The following is a 17596-nucleotide window of genomic DNA, read 5'->3' on the forward strand; positions in this document are numbered from 1 at the left end:
TTGTCCTATTGTACTATTGTCTGAAAAACTATGATTAATTAATATTGTTATTACATGATATGTAGGTTTTGACGCCGTTTTTACAGTTCACAGCTCTGTGTTTTTTAATATTTATTTTTATTTAAGTGTGTGTAATTTTACATTAATAAAGATATATGAAGTGACCATATTGTTCGGTTCCTCTTCTTTGGTTCAGTATTTAATCTGAATGGTCCCATTGATCCGATATCCCCACATTTTGGTTATATATTATTGACCTTATATCTAAAATATACTGTGAATATAAATGTGGTACGGATTCTATCCTTCTATTATTGGTGTTTAAGAGAGTATTGCCCTGACTGGATACAGTAGTATCCAATTCTCAAATAAGAGCTGGACTCGCTTCAGCTGGAAAATTCCTTTTAATAGTGCTTGAAGTAAACTTTACATAGCAGCATCTGAGATTTATTCAGCATTTTAATAGTATACCTATTTTTTCCATTAGTTTTTGTAGCATTAGGCTATGAGCCCACGGGGACAGTGTCCTGCGGATATATCCGCAAGACATTCCGCAGGTGCTCCCCGGAAACAGCACCACAACTTTTGTCTGTTTCCATGCTGCGGAATGTCCTGCGGATATGGTGCGGGCTTTCTGCATTGAGGATACAGTACCATGGCTTCGGCACTGCATCCTCAATGCAGAACAAGTGCTGCAGTGATCGGGGGAGTTCATACTTACCTCCATCATGCAGCACCTCGCTTTCCGGCAGCCGGGTCACTCTCTCAGCGTCTTCAGGAGAAGGTGGGCGGGCCTGAACTAGCTCCGGCTGTCACATGACCGGAGCTCGTGCAGGCTCCGCCCACCTCTTTTTTCCTGACCTGGATTCACCGCGCTCCTGTACACCGGACGGAGAAAGTGACTCCGGTGAGGCAGGTAAGTATATGGGACCCTGCGGAGAAATAAGCAACAATAATTGACATGCTGCAGATTTTTCCGCAAGGTAATCCGCACGATTTCCGCTGCGGAAAAATCCGCAGCGTGGGCACAGCATTTCCCAAATGCCATAGAAATGGCTGGGGAGTAGCTGTGCTGCAGATTTCTGGAAAATCCGCGGCTTTTCCGCGAGAAATCCGCAGCAAAATCCGCGCATTTTCCGCAGCGTGGGCACATAGCCTTAAAGGACAGCATTTAAAAAGGACATTCAGAAGTTAGTCAGTTCAAAGGTGGCTAACTAGACTACTACAAGGAATGGAAGGCCTCCCATATGATTAGAGGTTCAAAGAGTTAGATATGTTTAGCTTAGAAAAAAGATGTCTCAGAGGAGATCTCATTTATATGTATAAATACATGTTTGGTCAATATAAAGGACTGGCACATGACTTATTTCTTCCAAAGACAATACTAAGGTACCAGGGGGCACTCACTGCGAGTGGAAGAAAAGCGATTCCGACAGCCAAATAGGAAAGGGTTCTTTACAGTTAGAGCAGTCAGACTGTGGAATGCCCTACCACAAGAGGTAGTAATGGCAGATACTATAACAACTTTTCTTTTTCGCTCCTAATTGGGAGACCCAGACAGTGGGTGTATAGCTACTGCCCTCTGGAGGCCGCACAAAGAACTACACTTAAAAGTGTAAGGCCCCTCCCCTTCTGGCTATACACCCTCCCGTAGGAGTACAGATTCCTCAGTTTTAGCTTTGTGCGCAAGGAGGTCAGACACGCACGCATAGCTCCATTGTTTTTAGTCAGCAGCAGCTGCTGACTATGTCGGATGGAAGAAAAGAGGGCCCATACAGGGCTCCCAGCATGCTCCCTTCTCACCCCACTGTATGTCGGAGGTGTTTGTAAGGTTGAGGTACCCATTGCGTGTACGGCGGCAGGAGCCCACATGCTGATTCCTTCCCCATCCCTTTTTACAGGGCTCTGGGTGAAGTGGGATTTACTGGTCTCCAGGCACTGAGACCGTGCTCCATCTACAGCCCCTGGAGAAGATGCTGGATGGAGCGGAGTACATCAGGGACATGGCCCTGCTTCCTCAAGGTACTCTGTGTCCCCGTGCATTTGGCGCTCACACCGCAGCATGCTGGGTGTTGTAGTGCGCCGGGGGACATCAGCGCTACGGCGCTTGTGCCATGGCCTCATTCAGCTTCGCTGAAGCAGGCACACTTCTAGGAATCGGTCGCGCCGGCCGCTGGGACTGCGGCGCGGCTGGCACTTGTGGTGCGCCGGGGACTTCAGCGCGGCCCGCGCTTTTACGGCGGCCGCGCTGATAACTCGAGTCCCCGGCTTTTGCGGCCTGCTTCCGTTCGTTCCCGCCCCCGGACCTGCCAGTCAGGAGAGGGGCGGGACGCTGGCCACGTCTAGGAATCGGTCATGCCGGCCGCTGGGACTGCGGCGCGGCTGGCACTTGTGGTGCGCCGGGGACTTCAGCGCGGCCCGCGCTTTTACGGCGGCCGCGCTGATAACTCGAGTCCCCGGCTTTTGCGGCCTGCTTCCGTTCGTTCCCGCCCCCAGACCTGCCAGTCAGGAGAGGGGCGGGACGCTGGCCAGTGCATCAGCGCTGAGGGCTGGAGTCGTTTTTACATACTCCAGCCCTCACAATCGGCACAGAGGGGACACTGTTTCCCGCACTTTTGTTTGGGAACTCCCACGGACCGCCCCTCTCCACAGACGCCGGCAGCCATTCCTGCTGACACGCTGAGCTGCAGAGGGGAGCCGGGGAGACCCAGACAAGGAATTCTGCAGCCTCTTACCCGCTATTCAGCGGGCGGTAAGCAGCCCTCAGGGCTCACCCCCTCTTGTGCCAGTAGTATTCTTAGTATTTTGTTTCTACAAATACTTTGTATTGCATAGCGCTGGTCGCCCTTTGGCTATAGACTCTCTCACATTGCAGAGAGCCAGCAGCATGTCGTCCGTAAAACGCAAGGGTGCCAAGGCACAGACATTATATGCTTCCTGCACCGCATGTGGGACTTTTCTACCGGCAGGCTCCACGGACCCCCATTGTGTGCAGTGCTCGGCCCCTGCGGCGCTTGCACAGTCGGGGCCTCTGCTGGACGTGACCCAGGGTGTACCACCTGTGAATGCTGTCCAGGTGACAGGAACTGAGTTTGCAGCTTTTGCTGACAGAATGTCTCTCACTATGTCACAAATTCTTGACACATTGCGAGCTAGGCCTGTACTTCAGGCCACGGACACTGTGCAATCATTGCCCCCTGGTCCCCCTCAGCTCCAAGCTCCGGGACGGGCATATACACCTCAGGGTGAAGACTCTGACTCGGACGATGGCCCCGGGCAGCCTAAGCGGGCTCGCTATGACGGGCCTTCACATTCATCTCAATGGTCAGGATCCCAGCGAGATGAATCTATGGGTGATGAGGCGGACGTAACTGATCAGGATTCTGATCCTGGGACCGCTCTCAATCTAGATACACCAGATGGTGACGCCATAGTTAATGATCTTATATTTAACATCAATAAGATGTTAAATATTTCCCCACCAGCTCCTCTTGTGGAGGAGTCAGCTTCGCAGCACGAGAGAATCCATTTCAGATACCCTAAGCGTACTTTAAGCACTTTTCTGGACCACGCTGACTTTAGAGACGCAATCCAGAAACCCCACGCTTATCCTGAAAGGCGTTTTCCTAAACGGCTTAAAGATACACGCTATCCTTTTCCCCCTGAGGTGGTCAAGGGTTGGACCCAGTGTCCAAAAGTGGATCCTCCAATTTCCAGGCTTGCAGCTAGATCCTTGGTTGCAGTTGAAGATGGAGCGGCACTTAAAGATGCCACTGACAGGCAGATGGAGCTCTGGCTGAAATCCATCTATGAAGCGATTGGAGCGTCATTAGCGCCTTCTTTTGCAGCCGTATGGGCACTCCAAGCTATCTCAGCCGGGCTTGCGCGAGTTGACTCCGTCACACGTGCATTTGCCCCGCAGGTAGCACCATTGACCTCGCAAATGGCGGCATTCGCGTCGTACGCGATTAATGCTGTTCTTGACGCTACAAGCCGCACGGCAGTGGCGTCAGCCAACTCCGTTGTTTTGCGTAGGGCCCTGTGGTTGAGACATTGGAAAGCAGATTCTCATTCCAAGAAGTGCTTAACCAATTTGCCTTTTTCTCGTGACCGATTGTTTGGAGAGCGTTTGGATGAAATCATCAAACACTCCAAGGGTAAGGACTCATCCTTACCGCAACACAGACAAAACAGACCCCAACAGAGGAAGGGTCAGTCTGGTTATCGGTCCTTTCGAGGACCGGGCAGGTCCCAATTCGCCTCGTCAAAAAAGACTCAAAAAGACCAGAGACGCTCAGATTCTTGGAGGTCTCAGTCACGCCCAAAAAGGACAGCCGGAGGAACCGTTGCCAAGACGGCGTCCTCCTGACTTGCGGTCTCCGATTCCCACACCCGCGGTCGGTGGGAGGCTTTCCCACTTTGGCGACATCTGGCTGTCACACGTCAAAGACCGTTGGGTGAGGGATATTCTGTCTCACGGGTACAGGATAGAGTTCAGTTCTCGTCCGCCAACTCGTTTCTTCAGAACTTCTCCACCACCAGACCGAGCCGATGCTCTGTTGCAGGCGGTGGCCGCTCTAAAGGCGGAAGGAGTGGTGACCTCCGTCCCTCTTCAGGAACAAGGTCACGGTTTTTACTCCAATCTGTTTGTGGTCCCAAAAAAGGACGGATCGTATCGGCCCGTCCTGGATCTAAAGTTGCTCAACAGACACGTAAAAGTCAGGAGGTTCCGGATGGAATCCCTACGCTCCGTCATAGCCTCAATGTCTCAAGGAGATTTTCTAGCATCAATAGATATCAAAGATGCGTATCTCCACGTGCCGATCGCACCAGAGCATCAGCGTTTCCTACGCTTCGTCATACACGACGAACACCTGCAGTTCGTAGCGTTACCTTTCGGTCTGGCAACAGCCCCCCGGGTCTTCACCAAGGTCATGGCAGCAGTAGTAGCTGTTCTGCACTCGCAGGGTCACTCGGTCATCCCGTATCTAGACGACCTGCTTATAAAGGCACCCTCTCAAGAGGCATGCCAACACAGTCTGAAGGTGGCACTAGACACTCTCCAGAGTTTCGGGTGGATTATCAACTTTCCAAAGTCTCATCTAACCCCGACCCAATCTCTGACTTATCTTGGCATGGAGTTTCATACTCTCTCAGCGATAGTGAAGCTTCCACTGGACAAGCAGTGCTCGCTACGGACTGGAGTGCAATCTCTCCTTCAGAGCCAGTCGCACTCACTGAGGCGCCTCATGCATTTCCTAGGAAAGATGGTAGCAGCAATGGAGGCAGTCCCGTTCGCGCAGTTTCATCTGCGCCCTCTACAATGGGACATTCTACGCCAATGGGACGGGAAATCGACGTCCCTCGACAGGACTGTCTCCCTCTCTCAGACTGCCAAGGACTCTCTGCGTTGGTGGCTTCTCCCCACCTCATTGTCACAGGGAAAGTCGTTCCTTCCCCCGTCCTGGGCAGTGGTCACGACGGATGCGAGCCTATCAGGGTGGGGAGCGGTGTATCTCCACCACAGGGCTCAGGGGATGTGGACTCTGGAAGAGTCCACCCTGCAGATCAATGTTCTGGAAATCAGAGCAATCTATCTTGCCCTGCGAACCTTCCAACAATGGCTGGAAGGCAAGCAGATTCGGATTCAGTCGGACAATTCCACGGCGGTGGCGTACATCAACCACCAAGGGGGAACACGCAGTCGCCAAGCTTTTCAAGAAGTCCAACGGATTTTGACGTGGGTGGAAAGCAGAGCGTCCACCATATCCGCAGTTCACATCCCAGGCGTGGAAAACTGGGAAGCAGACTTTCTCAGTCGCCAGGGCATGGACGCAGGAGAATGGTCCCTTCACCCGGACGTGTTTCAGCAGATCTGTTGCCGCTGGGGGACGCCGGACGTCGATCTGATGGCGTCACGGCACAACAACAAGGTCCCAGTTTTCATGGCACGGTCTCACGATCACCGAGCACTGGCGGCAGACGCCTTGGTTCAGGATTGGTCGCAATTCCGACTCCCCTATGTGTTCCCACCTCTAGCATTGTTACCCAGAGTTCTCCGGAAAATCAGGTCCGACTGCCATCGAGCCATACTCGTCGCTCCAGATTGGCCAAGAAGGTCGTGGTACCCGGATCTGTGGCATCTCACGGTAGGCCAACCGTGGACACTACCAGACCGTCCAGATTTGCTGTCTCAAGGGCCGTTTTTCCATCTGAATTCTGCGGCCCTGAACCTGACTGTGTGGCCATTGAGTCCTGGATCCTAGCGGCCTCAGGTTTATCTCATGAAGTTGTTGCCACAATGAGACAGGCTAGAAAACCATCCTCAGCTAAGATCTATCACAGAACGTGGAAGATATTCTTAGCGTGGTGCTTGGCTCAAGGGTTTTCTCCCTGGCCATTTGCATTGCCAATTTTTCTTTCCTTCCTGCAGTCTGGGTTAGAAAAAGGTTTGTCGCTTAGCTCTCTTAAGGGTCAAGTCTCCGCGCTATCCGTATTCTTTCAGAAGCGCTTGGCACAGCTTTCTAAAGTACGCACGTTTCTCCAAGGAGTTTGTCATATCGTTCCTCCTTACAGACGGCCATTGGAACCCTGGGATCTGAACAAGGTTCTCATTGCTCTCCAGAAGCCGCCTTTCGAGCCTTTGAAAGAGGTTCCCCTTTCTCGGCTTTCACAAAAGGTAGTTTTTCTTGTGGCGGTCACGTCTCTTCGAAGAGTGTCCGAGCTAGCGGCGTTATCTTGCAAATCTCCCTTCCTGGTGTTTCACCAAGACAAGGTAGTACTGCGTCCAATTCCAGAGTTTTCTCCCAAGGTGGTTTCTTCCTTTCATCTCAATCAGGATATCACTTTACCATCTTTGTGTCCGCATCCAGTTCACCATTTTGAAAAGGGTTTACATCTGTTGGACCTGGTGAGAGCACTCAGGATTTACATTTCTCGCACGGCGGCTCTACGCCGTTCTGATGCGCTCTTTGTCCTAGTCGCTGGTCAGCATAAGGGATCGCAAGCTTCCAAATCCACCCTGGCGCGGTGGATCAAGGAACCAATTCTTCACACATACCGTTCTGCTGGGCTTCCGATTCCATCTGGACTGAAGGCCCATTCTACCAGAGCCGTGGGTGCGTCCTGGGCATTGCGGCATCAGGCTACGGCTCAGCAAGTGTGCCAAGCGGCTACCTGGTCGAGTCTGCACACGTTTACCAAACACTATCAAGTGCATACCTACGCTTCGGCAGATGCCAGCCTAGGTAGACAGGTCCTTCAGGCGGCGGTGGCCCACCTGTAGGAAGAGGCTGTCTGACAGCCCGTTCATGTGGTATCTTTTTACCCACCCAGGGACTGCTTTTGGACGTCCCACTGTCTGGGTCTCCCAATTAGGAGCGAAAAAGAAGAAGGGAATTTTGTTTACTTACCGTAAATTCCTTTTCTTCTAGCTCCAATTGGGAGACCCAGCACCCGCCCTATTTGTTCTTAGGGTTTCGTTTTTCGGGTGCACATGTTGTTCATGTTGTTTCTTAAGTTCTCCGATCGTGTTATCGGATTGAATTTGTTTTTGAAACTGTTATTGGCTTTCCTCCTTCTTGCTTTGGTACTAAAACTGAGGAATCTGTACTCCTACGGGAGGGTGTATAGCCAGAAGGGGAGGGGCCTTACACTTTTAAGTGTAGTTCTTTGTGCGGCCTCCAGAGGGCAGTAGCTATACACCCACTGTCTGGGTCTCCCAATTGGAGCTAGAAGAAAAGGAATTTACGGTAAGTAAACAAAATTCCCTTCTTATATCAGGGCTGGATGATTTCCTCAGTACACACAACATTGTTGGTTATAAGTGACTTAGTGACAAAATGTAGAACTGGTGGAGGAAGGTTGAACTAGATGGACTTAGGTCTTTTTTCAACCTAAGTAACTATGTAACTATGTAAAGTATTCTTCAAGGCTTAAGATATTCATGATCATAATGATGGGTCATCAATATCAGATTGGTGGGGTTCCGAAAGTGGTTGACAGTAAACAGTGAATGGAGTAGAACAGCACAGCCCTGTTTGCTGTGTAGTGGCTGCTTCTGGGTATGGCAATTCAGCTCTTATTCACTTCAGTAGTAGCTGAGCTGCAATACCTGGGAACGGCTACTATATAGTGAACTATCTTAAAACTATCTTCTCATGTTGTCTCTTGAGCAGTTCAGAGCAATGTATTCTTAGGGTATGTGTCCACGATCAGTGTTTTGGACACAGCATGCTTCAGCTGCATCCAAAATACTGCGATGTACAGTACAAGCACAGTGGATGGGATTTCTAGAAATCCCGTTACCACTGTCCATGTACTGCCGGCAGCATAAACTGACCTGTGGTGCGGCTTCCCGAGCTGCAGAATGTTAATTGTTTTCTGCGGAGTGACAAGCGTTCTTTGCTGGGAGAACAGAAGAGAGAGACCGCAACTGCCCAAGCCCGATTGTGAGCACGGGCAGCTGCGGACTCTTACGCAGGAGACTCACGGCCCCGCAGGTCAGGACCCCTCACATCCAGGACGCAGCGGGTCCTGATCGTGGGCACGTAATCTTAGAGTTTCCCTTGTTTCTGGTGGAGCAGACTCTCCTTGAGTCACAGTTCTGATCACCAGGAGAACTGTAATATTACTAGAACTATAAGGCTATGTTCACACACTGCTTTTTTTACCTGCGTTTTTGGTGCGTTTTTGCTGCAGAAATTTTTTGAGAAATTCTTCTAACCTTTCTGCAGACATTCCCCAGAAAAACCTATGGCAAAAAAAAATAGTTGTGCGCACACTGCGTTTTTTTCTTAAGAAAATTCATTCAGTAGATTTTCTTAAGAAAAAGAATGAGCATGTCACTTCTTTTCTGCAGCTAACAGTGTTATTTGCCATAGATAATGGCACAATAACGCAGGGAGCAACCAGCGGTAAAAACGCACCAAAAACACACCGAAAACGCACCAAAAACGCACCAAATTGCGGTAAAAACGCAGGTGCGTTTTTGGTGCGTTTTTAAACGCAGGTGCACTAATCCTTCACTCTCAAGAAATTTCTTAAGAAATTTTCTTGAGAAAAATCCTTTTTCTAGTGTGCACATAGCCTTAGGGGTACTTTGCACGCTGTGACATCGCAAGCCGATGCTGCGATGCCGAGCGCGATAGTCCCCGCCCCTGTCACAGCTGCGATATCCTTGTGATAACTGCCGTAGCGAACATTATCGCTACGGCAGGTTCACATGGACTCACCCGCCCTGCGATGTCGCTGTGGCCGGCGACCCGCCTCCTTATTAAGGGGGCAAGTCGTGCGGCGTCAGTGCGACGCCACGCGGCAGGCGGCCAGTAGGAGCGGAGGGGCGGAGATGAGCGGGATGTAAACATCCCGCCCACCTCCTTCCTTCCGCATATCCTACGGAAGCCGCGGTGACGCCGGTAGGAGATGTTCCTCGCTCCTGCGACTTCACACACAGCGATGTGTGCTGCCGCAGGAGCGAGGAACAACATCAGACCGTCGCGTTATGGATTACGCCGACGCTGTACCGATGATACGATTACGACGCTTTTGCGCTCGTTAATCGTATCATCTAGCCTTTACACACTACGATGTCGCATGCGAAGCCGGATATGCGTCACTTTCAATTTGACCCCACCGACATGGCACCTGCGATGTCGTAGTGTGCAAAGTACCCCTTAATCTCAGCAAAAGTTCTGCTGTAACACATTCAGCTATCACTGTATTTTTTGGAGCCTACACTGTTATCAATATCTTACATATATTACTGGGAGAAGATCAGAAGATAAGAGAAAGAGGAGATGGTTGTGCTCCATGTTCCAATAAAACGCGTTGTTAAGTATAAATGATGAAATCTCTCATCACTAGAGAATGACAAGAGATAGAAGAAGAATCAAGTCAATTGCAATGTGCTTGTTTTCATGCTATCTAACTAAATAAGGCAAATTATGCACTTGAGAACAACCCTTTAAGCCTGGAAATCCCCTTTAAAGCTATAGGTGTGGTATTGCATTTTTAATAATGACATTGTGATGATTGCATTCACTGTGATTTAGCTTCAAGACAGCTGAAATGATTTTCATTTTCCACACAGAGATCTTAAACCGGCTGTGCTCTTCCAAGAACTGGACAAAGAGAGAAAACGAGCCCAACTCTTACTTCAGTACATCCCTCACGTCATCCCGCACAAAAATGTATGGGGCATTGTTGGTAGATAAGCTACATTAAATATGGCACATCTGTTTATTACATTAGGAGTGTTGCCTCTTTAGAGCATATTGCTGACCTATCCATATGAGAGGTCATCAATATTACATCAGTGTGGGTCCGATGCCCATCATCCCTACTGATGAGCTTTTATTTACTCTAATTATGGCTGGATTTAAATACATGGAACAGAGCTATAAGGGCAGCTCCATCCAATATGTAGCGGCCTTTGCTGGGTACTGCAGAACATCTCATAGGCATAAGTCATCAATATCCTCCAGACAACCCCTTTTACTCCCCTCTGATATGTTAATTTCACTTAACAGATATTCATAGCCATGAAAAGACTGTTTACAAGCTATTCGCCTTCCTAGCGTCATTCACACTGTCAGAAAATAGTAACATTTCTTTGTCGCTCCATTGGGAGACCCAGACAATTGGGTGTATAGGCTATGCCTCCGGAGGCCGCACAAAGTATTACACTAAAAGTGTAAAGCCCCTCCCCTTCTGCCTATACACCCCCCGTGCTCCCACGGGCTCCTCAGTTTTTTGCTTTGTGCGAAGGAGGCAGTCATGCACGCACAGCTCCACAGATTAGTCAGCAGCAGCTGCTGACTATGTCGGATGGAAGAAAAGTGGGCCCATATAGGGCCCCCAGCATGCTCCCTTCTCACCCCACTCTTGTCGGCGGTGTTGGTAAGGTTGAGGTATCCATTGCGGGTACGGAGGCTGGAGCCCACATGCTGTTTTCCTTCCCCATTCCCCTTGGGGCTCTGGGTGAAGTGGGATCCTAATCGGTCTCCAGGCACTGAGGCCGTGCTCCATCCACAGCTCCCGAGGACTCTGCTGGATAGGAGCCGAGTATCGTTCAGGGACATGGCCCTGCTACTTGGAGGTACTCTGTGTCCCAGTGGGGACCGCGCACAGCAACACTCCAGCATTGCTGGGTGTGCTAGTGCACCGGGGACCGCGGCGCTGACCGGGTTAAATGTGCCATTACACACTGCAGCGTCGCTGAGTGTGTTTGTGTATGGGGGCTACCGCGCTGACCGCCGCTGTCATGGTTAACACTGCGGCGCGGCTGGGACTTGTAGTGCGCCGGGGACTTCCGCGCCGGCCGCGCTTATACGGCGGCCGCGCTTATTACTCGAGTCCCCGGCTTTTGCGGCCTAGTCTCTTTTCCTCCCGCCCCCAGCCCTGACAGGCAGGGGAAGGGCGGGACGCTGTACAGGACGAGCAGCAATGAGGGCTGGAGCATGCTTTGCATACTCCACCCCCCTCACTGTGCACAGTGGGGCACCAGTTCCCGCACTTTCTGGGTCACGCCCACGGCTCCCTCTTCTCCTCAGGACGCCGGCAGCCATTCCTGTCAGCTCCTCGGACGCTGCAGAGGGGGACAAATTCTGGGAGACCCAGGCAGGGATTCTGGTGGCCTCACAACCGCTTAAGCGGGTGGTAAGCAGCACCTGTGGTGCTAGCCCCATTGTGCAGAAGTGTAATTATAAATTATATGTTTATGGTATATACTTTACACTGTATGGTGCACAGTTGATTTCTGGCTATATACCCTATTGTGTTGCTCAGGGAAAACAATAGCATGGCGCCCACAAAAGGCAGGGGTGCCAAAACACAGGCTTACTATGCTGCCTGCGCCGCATGTACGACACCGCTACCGGCAGGTTCCACTGACCCTCATTGTGTGCACTGCTCGGCCCCTGCGGCACTTACTCAGCCGGAGCCTCTGCTAAGGGGGGCCCAGGGGGAACCACCTGCTGACACTGTCCAGGTGACGGGGACGGAGTTTGCAGTCTTTACGGATAAACTCTCTGAGACTATGGCTAAGATACTAGAAGCTTTGCAGTCCAGACCGGTATCTCAGCACAGGGACACTGTTGAATCATTGCTCCCTGGCCCCCCTCAGTTGGACCAACAATGTCCCCCCGGGGTGTCTCATAGATCTCAGGCTGAGGGCTCTGACACAGACCCCAGCCCCAGACCGACTAAGCGAGCTCGCTGGGAAATTCCCTCGACATCATATTGTTCAGGGTCTCAGCGGGGGGAATCTCTGGTTGATGAAGCGGAGACAGCTGATCAGGATTCTGATCCTGAGGCCGCTCTCAATCTTGATACTCCTGACGGGGACGCCATAGTGAACGATCTTATTGCGTCCATCAATCAAATGTTGGATATTTCTCCCTCAGCTCCTCCGGTGGAGGAGTCAGCTTCTCAGCAGGAGAAATTCCGTTTCAGGTTTCCCAAGCGTACACCGAGTATGTTTCTGGACCACTCTGATTTCAGAGAGGCAGTCCAGAATCACCATGCTTGTCCAGATAAGCGTTTTTCTAAGCGCCTTAAGGATACACGTTATCCCTTTCCCCCTGACGTGGTCAAAGGTTGGACTCAGTGTCCCAAGGTGGATCCTCCAATCTCCAGACTGGCGGCTAGATCCATACTTGCAGTGGAAGATGGGGCTTCACTCAAAGATGCCACTGACAGGCAGATGGAGCTCTGGTTGAAATCCATCTATGAAGCTATCGGCGCTTCTTTTGTCCCAGCATTCGCAGCCGTATGGGCGCTACAAGCTATCTCAGCAGGTCAAGCGCAAATTGACGCAGCCACACGCACGTCCGCGCCGCAGGTGGCGTCCATAACCTCTCAGACGTCGGCATTTGCGTCTTACGCTATTAATGCTGTCCTGGACTCTGCGAGCCGTACGGCGGTTGCATCCGCCAATTCGGTGGTACTCCGCAGGGCCTTGTGGCTACGGGAATGGAAGGCAGATTCTGCTTCCAAAAAGCGCTTAACCAGTTTGCCAATTTCTGGCGACCGATTGTTTGGAGAGCGTTTGGATGAAATCATCAAACAATCCAAGGGAAAGGATACATCCTTACCCCAGCCCAAACCGAACATACCCCAACAGAGGAGGGGGCAGTCGAGGTTTCGGTCCTTTCGGGGCGCGGGCAGGTCCCAATTCTCCTCGTCCAAAAGGCCTCAGAAAGATCAAAGGAACTCTGATTCATGGCGGTCTAAGTCACGTCCTAAAAAGACCACCGGAGGTGCCGCTACCAAAGCGGCTTCCTCATGACTTTCGGCCTCCTCAATCCGCATCCTCGGTCGGTGGCAGGCTCTCCCGCTTTTGCGACACCTGGCTGCCACGGGTAAAAGACCGTTGGGTGAGAGACATTCTGTCTCACGGTTACAAGATAGAGTTCACCTCTCGTCCCCCGACTCGATTCTTCAGGTCATCCCCGCCTCCCGAGCGAGCCGAGGCTCTTCTGCAGGCGCTGGGCACTCTGAAGGCAGAAGGAGTGGTGGTCCCTGTTCCTCTTCAGCAACAGGGTCACGGTTTTTACTCCAACCTGTTTGTGGTCCCAAAGAAGGACGGGTCTTTCCGTCCGGTCCTGGACCTGAAACTGCTCAACAAACACGTAAAGACCAGGCGGTTCCGGATGGAATCCCTCCGCTCCGTCATCGCCTCAATGTCCCAAGGAGATTTCCTTGCATCGATCGATATCAAAGATGCTTATCTCCACGTACCGATTGCTCCAGAGCACCAGCGCTTCTTGCGCTTCGCCATAGGAGACGAACACCTGCAGTTCGTGGCACTGCCGTTCGGCCTGGCAACAGCCCCACGGGTTTTCACCAAGGTTATGGCTACTGTAGTAGCGGTCCTCCACTCTCAGGGTCACTCGGTGATCCCTTACTTGGACGATCTGCTGATCAAGGCACCCTCTCAAGAGGCATGCCAACACAGCCTCGACGCTACTCTGGAGACTCTCCAGAGTTTCGGGTGGATCATCAACTTTCCAAAGTCAAGTCTGACACCGGCCCAATCGCTGACATATCTTGGCATGGAGTTTCATACCCTCTCAGCGATAGTGAAGCTTCCGCTGATCAAGCAGCGTTCACTACAGAAAGGGGTGCAATCTCTCCTTCAAGGTCAGGCACACCCCTTGAGGCGCCTCATGCACTTCCTGGGGAAGATGGTGGCAGCAATGGAGGCAGTCCCTTTCGCGCAGTTCCACCTGCGTCCTCTTCAATGGGACATCCTACGCAAATGGGACAGGAAGCCGACGTCCCTCGACAGGAACGTCTCCCTCTCTCAGGCGACCAAAGCTTCCCTTCGGTGGTGGCTTCTTCCCACTTCATTATCGAAGGGGAAATCCTTCCTACCCCCATCATGGGAGGTGGTCACGACGGACGCGAGTTTGTCAGGGTGGGGAGCGGTTTTTCTCCACCTCAGGGCTCAGGGTACGTGGACCCAGCAAGAGTCCTCACTTCAGATCAATGTTCTGGAAATATGGGCAGTGTATCTTGCCCTGAAAGCGTTCCAGCAGTGGCTGGAAGGCAAGCAGATCCGAATTCAGTCGGACAATTCCACAGCGGTGGCATACATCAACCACCAAGGCGGCACACGCAGTCGGCAAGCCTTCCAGGAAGTCCGGCGAATTTTGATGTGGGTGGAAGCCACGGCCTCCACCATCTCTGCAGTTCACATCCCAGGCGTGGAAAACTGGGAAGCAGATTATCTCAGTCGCCAGGGCATGGACGCAGGGGAATGGTCCCTTCACCCGGACGTGTTTCAGGAGATCTGTTGCCGCTGGGGGGTGCCGGACGTCGACCTCATGGCGTCCCGGCACAACAACAAGGTACCGACGTTCATGGCACGGTCTCAAGATCCCAGAGCTATGGCGGCAGACGCCTTAGTTCAGGATTGGTCGCAGTTTCAGCTCCCTTATGTGTTTCCTCCGCTGGCGCTGTTGCCCAGAGTGTTACGCAAGATCAGGGCCGACTGCCGCCGCGTCATCCTCGTCGCTCCAGACTGGCCGAGGAGGTCGTGGTACCCGGATCTGTGGCATCTCACGGTCGGCCAACCGTGGGCACTACCAGACCGACCAGACTTGCTGTCTCAAGGGCCGTTTTTCCATCTGAATTCTGCGGCCCTCAACCTGACTGTGTGGCCATTGAGTCCTGGATCCTAGCGTCTTCAGGATTATCTCAAGAGGTCATTGCCACTATGAGACAGGCTAGGAAACCAACGTCCGCCAAGATCTACCACAGGACGTGGAAAATTTTCCTGTCGTGGTGCTCTGCTCAGGGTTTTTCTCCCTGGCCTTTTGCCTTGCCCACTTTTCTGTCCTTCCTTCAATCTGGACTGGAAAAGGGTTTGTCGCTCGGCTCCCTTAAGGGACAAGTCTCAGCGCTCTCTATGTTTTTCCAGAAGCGCCTAGCCAGACTTCCACAGGTACACACGTTCCTGCAGGGGGTTTGTCACATCGTTCCTCCTTACAAGCGGCCGTTAGAACCCTGGGATCTGAACAGGGTGCTGATGGTTCTTCAGAAACCACCATTCGAGCCAATGAGGGATATTTCTCTCTCACGCCTTTCGCAGAAAGTGGTTTTCCTAGTAGCAGTCACTTCTCTTCGGAGAGTGTCTGAGCTAGCAGCGTTGTCGTGCAAAGCCCCTTTCCTGGTGTTTCACCAGGACAAGGTGGTTCTGCGTCCGGTTCCGGAATTTCTCCCTAAGGTGGTATCCCCCTTTCATCTCAATCAGGATATCTCCTTACCTTCTTTTTGTCCTCATCCAGTTCACCAATGTGAAAAGGATTTGCACTTGTTAGATCTGGTGAGAGCACTCAGACTCTACATTTCTCGTACGGCGCCCCTGCGCCGCTCGGATGCACTCTTTGTCCTTGTCGCTGGCCAGCGTAAAGGGTCACAGGCTTCCAAATCAACCCTGGCTCGGTGGATCAAGGAGCCAATTCTTGAAGCTTACCGTTCTGCTGGGCTTCCGGTTCCCTCAGGGCTGAAGGCCCATTCTACCAGAGCCGTGGGCGCGTCCTGGGCTTTGAGGCACCAGGCTACGGCTCAGCAGGTGTGTCAGGAGGCTACCTGGTCGAGCCTGCACACTTTCACGAAACACTATCAGGTGCATACCTATGCTTCGGCGGATGCCAGCCTAGGTAGACGAGTCCTTCAGGCGGCGGTTGCCCACCTGTAGGAAGGGGCCGTTTTCGGCTCTATTACGAGGTATTATTTTACCCACCCAGGGACTGCTTTTGGACGTCCCAATTGTCTGGGTCTCCCAATGGAGCGACAAAGAAGAAGGGAATTTTGTTTACTTACCGTAAATTCCTTTTCTTCTAGCTCCAATTGGGAGACCCAGCACCCGCCCCTGTTTTTTTGTGTACACATGTTGTTCATGTTGAATGGTTTCAGTTCTCTGATGTTCCTTCGGATTGAATTTACTTTAAACCAGTTTATAATTTTTTTCCTCCTTCTTGCTTTTGCACCAAAACTGAGGAGCCCGTGGGAGCACGGGGGGTGTATAGGCAGAAGGGGAGGGGCTTTACACTTTTAGTGTAATACTTTGTGCGGCCTCCGGAGGCATAGCCTATACACCCAATTGTCTGGGTCTCCCAATTGGAGCTAGAAGAAAAGGAATTTACGGTAAGTAAACAAAATTCCCTTCTTTGCATTTGTTTTTAACCTTATTCTGTCCTTTCTGCCTTGCAGAGAGTTCTTCTGTTCCGAAATATAGTTACCAAGGAAAAGGAGAAGCTAGGTCTGGTGGAGACAACCACCGCCTCACCTCATGTAACACACATCACTATACGGAGATCACGAATGCTCGAGGTACTATATATGAAAAACTTTTTCCTAAATGGTTAATGGTTATTATTAATGGATAATGGTTATTAATGATTATTCTTAAGGAGTTAAGTTATGGAAACTCTGTCTCATGCTGTCTTTACCCTTGGTGCAAAGGCCTCCTAAATTCAAAAATTGCTTATAGTTTAGCGATGGTACTTGTTGACCAAATTAAGTAAAGTAGGTATACGTATACTGCTGAAAGATAGTTACGTATTACCTGAAGAATTACCAATATGTGACATCATTGTTTCCATTTCTAGCAAAAATTATAAGCAACCTTTGCAACACCGACATCACACATCTTTAATCCTAGTGTTACTGAGTGTAAGCAGCATGTCACCGAATAGCTTTCACCTAAGACCTTGTGCCTGAGTCATACCTTTGTCCAACTTTTTCTACATGATTTGTGATGGGCTATGTTTGCAGTTGCATTACATTGACCATCACCCTAATTGAAAGTAAATGGTACCCCATAGTAATGTACAGTAGCATTCATTGGGGGACACAAGAGACCATGGGTGCATACTGCTGCCGCTAGGAGGCAGACACTAAGAATTATAACTAAGCAAAGAAAGTGGGCTCATCCTCAACAGACGATGTAGGTGAGTCTTGCTGGCAGTCTACTAGTCCTAGTGACTTGTACTGTAGGGTAGAAGAGCACTAGAGGAGAGGTTCCAGTAACAGGAGCCAAAAAATCCCACAGAAACCCTGCAGAGGCTGTTGGAGGTGTCCATGGAAT

General features: G+C 51.2%; 1 protein-coding gene across 1 annotated transcript in view; it reads left to right on the plus strand.

Moving 5' to 3' along the window:
* UBE3B (ubiquitin protein ligase E3B) overlaps positions 1-17596 on the plus strand; it is a 164943-nt gene that overhangs the window by 102021 nt on the left and 45326 nt on the right. Inside the window, exons 17-18 of the mRNA XM_075320039.1 lie at positions 10091-10190; positions 16720-16839. Of these exons, the coding sequence (XP_075176154.1) occupies positions 10091-10190; positions 16720-16839 (220 nt within the window). The remainder of the gene's footprint in view (positions 1-10090; positions 10191-16719; positions 16840-17596) is intronic.

This window comes from Anomaloglossus baeobatrachus, chromosome 1 (assembly GCF_048569485.1).
Source record: "Anomaloglossus baeobatrachus isolate aAnoBae1 chromosome 1, aAnoBae1.hap1, whole genome shotgun sequence".
NCBI classification, from domain to species: domain Eukaryota; kingdom Metazoa; phylum Chordata; class Amphibia; order Anura; family Aromobatidae; genus Anomaloglossus; species Anomaloglossus baeobatrachus.